The sequence below is a fragment of the Aedes albopictus genome, chromosome 1, assembly GCF_035046485.1.
Source record: "Aedes albopictus strain Foshan chromosome 1, AalbF5, whole genome shotgun sequence".
In the NCBI taxonomy this organism is placed as follows: Eukaryota; Metazoa; Arthropoda; class Insecta; order Diptera; family Culicidae; genus Aedes; species Aedes albopictus.
Window position 1 is genome coordinate 174,124,188 of NC_085136.1, and position 3,965 is coordinate 174,128,152.

General features: G+C 53.4%; 1 protein-coding gene across 1 annotated transcript; it reads right to left on the bottom strand.

Moving 5' to 3' along the window:
* Nucleotides 1–784: 784 nt before the first annotated feature.
* On the bottom strand, nt 785–3,283 carry LOC109397212 (uncharacterized). Its single transcript, XM_019669555.1, has one exon. It carries the CDS (start codon nt 3,281–3,283, stop codon nt 785–787), a length of 2,499 nt encoding a protein of 832 aa, XP_019525100.1.
* Between the last annotated feature and the right edge of the window lie 682 nt (nt 3,284–3,965).

Here is a 3,965-nt window from a genome sequence, read left to right on the forward strand (position 1 = left end):
ATATTTATTGTCACACTAATACCATGTCGAATACATTTTTGGATGACAAAAGTAATGTAGAATGTGATAAAAATGTCAAATATACCATAACTCAACTTTGAAAAATTGGTATTGATGATACGGGGCCCGTAGAATGTGTCTTCAGCGTTTATCATATCATCTAGGCATCTAAAGCACCGTAATGCCGTGAGCATCACATAAAATACATTTTTTTGTATGCTATGCACCATTTTTGCAATTCGTGGACCTAACCATATTGATAAGCTTCGAAAAACGGTGACAACTAATGCATCATCTAGCATCATGCACCTTCTTCAAAGCTGTTCCGTCGTGCAACGGGGATTTTGCGGGGTGGACGGATTCGGGACCGGTAGCTCGATTGCAAGTGGACTGTATAAAAGGATTGTGGCTGCACTGGGAGGAAAACACGGTTGTTCATTAAACTTAACTACTAAAATTATTGTATTTCGATTTGGTTCGTCGTCGGGGGCGATTCTAGACTTTGGTCGGATGAACTATTTCGGTCGGAGGTTGAAGGTAGACTCTTCTTGTCGAGGAGCGTACGGGATGAATCAAGTGGAAGGAGAGGAGAAGGATACATATTTAGCGTGGTGATTGTGTTGGAGGAAAATTCCTTGCGAACAGGCTGTTGATTGGTTCGGTCGTCGTCGTCGGCGGCGGACCCGCTGTATGTGCGAGGGTCGATCCATGCGTGCATGTTCGTTCACGTTGTCGTTGGATGGACAGTTGGACGGCGTGGACGACGGGGTGTGTGATAGGGAAACTAGGGGCAAAATATTCGCGGGTATTCCTTCGCGTTGGCGCGAACATACTCCCCGGCCAGAATACGTGGGAGAATGCTCTGGGTCGGCTCGTTGAGTGGACGCGTTCGGGACACACGCTCCACGAAGGCTTCACTGGGTCGGATTTGCTTCGGAGGTCCATCTGGTGGTTTCCTAGGCCACGCTTCGGAATAGAGCTGTTCGTAAGCACCAGTCGTGTTGACCGGCGGTGGATCCAGTGGGTGCTGGTAGATCTTCAGGACCACCACGATCCACAGCTTCTTCGGTGGTTTTTCCAAGACCGGACGGATTCCGGAGGACATGTGGGCACGTCTCGTCGCTGGGCGCGTTTCTGTTGTTTTCGGAATTTGTACTTGATTCGTTCTGCTTCGGACACGCTTGCGTGCCGGACGGGTTCCGGCTATTGTAGGGGTTCGCTTCGTCATTCGATTAATCTCGTTGAACTCCTTGGTTGGAGCCGGCGGGTGCACTGCAACACTGCTGGATGACGTCAGGTTTGACTGGTTCACCGAACGGAGATCGGTGGGTTTCGGGGATGGCTTGGCTACCGGGTAGAGACCGGCTGAATCGTCGAAACGTTTGGCTTCCGGACTGACTCCGATGGGTAGCACGGTCAGCTTCACCACTGAACTCGTTCCAGTGGACTTTTGGCTTGTCGGGTTGGCTTCGATGTGCGTCAAGGTCGGTTTGGCTGCCGGAAAGGGACCGACAGACATCGGGATGAAATCGACCATCGGATGAGCACCGGTGGACTTCAGGATTGGCATGACCATCGGGCTGAAACCGACGGGCATCTTGGCGTAGTTGAACACCGAACGGGTATCGGTGGACCTCAGGGCGTAGTTGCCCACTGAATCGTTTCCAGTGGACATCAGGATCGGCTCGACCACCGGACTTGCACCGGTGGACCTCTGGACGGAATTGCCCACTGGACTGTTTCCAGCAGACATTGGGGTCGGCTTAACCATCGGACGAGAACCGACGGCCGTCGGGGCGGAACTACCCACTGGACTGGCTCCAGTGGACGACGAGATCGTCTTGACCACCGGAGGGGAACTGGTGGACACGGGGGCGTAATTGATCACCGAACAGGCATCGGTGAACCTCAGGGCGGAACTGCCCACTGAACTGGTTCCAGTGGACATCGGGATCGGGGTCGGCTTGACCATCGGACGAGAACCGACGGCCATCGTGGCGGGATTGCCCACTGGACTGGCTCCAGTGGACGGCGAGATCGTCTTGACCACCGGAGGAGAACCGGCGGACATCGTAGTCGGCTTGGTCGACGAACGAGCATCGACGGGCGTAATGGCTGACTTCTTCACCGGGCTGGCACCGATGGAGATCAGGGCCGGCATAGTTACCGGTGAAGCTTCGGCTGATGACAGGAACGGCATCGATACCGGAGGAAGTCCGGCTACATCGGGACGCTTCGGATGTGATTCGACAGCACACGGGTACTGGTCTTGCACCGGACGAAATCCGGTCATCGCGGTTGGAAGCTTCGGCGTCGGAACGGATTCGGTCACGTACGGGATCTGGAGCACCGGACAAGATCCGGTCACGCATCGGGACTGCTTCCATTTCGGAAGAGTGTCGGACTTGGACTGGAGCGAATGAAATACCGGCAGGGAACCGGTCGTTGATGAGGGCGGCTGGGATACCGGTTGAGAACCGGTCGTACTCTGGAGCGGCTGTGGTACCGGAGAGGCACCGGTCGGGCACTGGGACACCGGAGGCATTCCGGTTGGCATCGGGTTCTGCTTAGGCGTCGGATGGAATCCAGGAGGTGGGCGAAACGGCATCAGTACCGGACCGAGTCCGGTTGGCATCGGGATCGTCATCGTCTTCGAGTCTTCGGTCTTGCTGTTGACAAACTCGGTCGGCTCGTTGCCGACACGTGAATCCCTCTTGCTCGTCGGAGGACTCGTGTTCTTGGCGGAATCTTCATCGTTTGGCGGCTTCTCGTACTGCTTTGGGTTTGTGATAATCGTACTCACCTTGATCGGAAATTTGTTGGGAAATGACGTGCGTGGCGTTTCGTTCACAGCGGAAATCGGAACGGGATGTTCCGTCGTTGGTGTCGTTGTTCGGCTTCGGATCGGAGGGGTACGCCACCGTGGCGCAGTCGTCGCAGTGAAGCAGCTGGATGATGGCATTCTGTCATTTTGATGCATGTTACCGGTAGACGGGAAGGAATGGAACAACTTTTCCACCAGTACACATGCATCCGCGTGAATATCCTCAAAATGCGAGGCATCCTTGTCGAGCTCATCGTGCCTCTCGGGTGGAAGTGTGGGCAAAAGCTCGAAACACACTCGTCGATATTCCTTGTATTGGCATTGGAGTGCCTGTTCGTAAAACATTCTTCGTGCTAAACTGGGTTGAAGAACACCATCTTCGCAAATCTTCCTCTTTAGCTTCTTTAGTTCCTCTTTCACGAGGTTGCGTTTGGCGAATAATCGTGCAATATCGGCCATTTTTCGTAGTGGAAACCACCTCACACGCGCGCAACTCACTTTCGGGTTTGATTTCGTTTCGGACTAGCACATCACTTCACATTTCAGAAAAGCATTACTTTTTCTTCGCCAATGAAGGCCACGAAAAAGTCGGTTTGTCTGTGGTTCGGGTCGAGCTACTGGAGCGGGAGCGACGGCATTTCCTCTCGGCAGGAATACTGTCCACCATCGGCTGCAGCTTCTCACGGCACTGATTCGATCCGGCTCGAAGGACCAAATGTTCCGTCGTGCAACGGGGATTTTGCGGGGTGGACGGATTCGGGACCGGTAGCTCGATTGCAAGTGGACTGTATAAAAGGATTGTGGCTGCACTGGGAGGAAAACACGGTTGTTCATTAAACTTAACTACTAAAATTATTGTATTTCGATTTGGTTCGTCGTCGGGGGCGATTCTAGACTTTGGTCGGATGAACTATTTCGGTCGGAGGTTGAAGGTAGACTCTTCTTGTCGAGGAGCGTACGGGATGAATCAAGTGGAAGGAGAGGAGAAGGATACATATTTAGCGTGGTGATTGTGTTGGAGGAAAATTCCTTGCGAACAGGCTGTTGATTGGTTCGGTCGTCGTCGTCGGCGGCGGACCCGCTGTACATGCGAGGGTCGATCCTTGCGTGCATGTTCGTTCACGTTGTCGTTGGATGGACA

Bases quoted from the DNA above. Each gene is read 5' to 3' on its own strand.
- LOC109397212 (XM_019669555.1), bottom strand. From the start codon at position 3,283: ATGGCCGATATTGCACGATTATTCGCCAAACGCAACCTCGTGAAAGAG.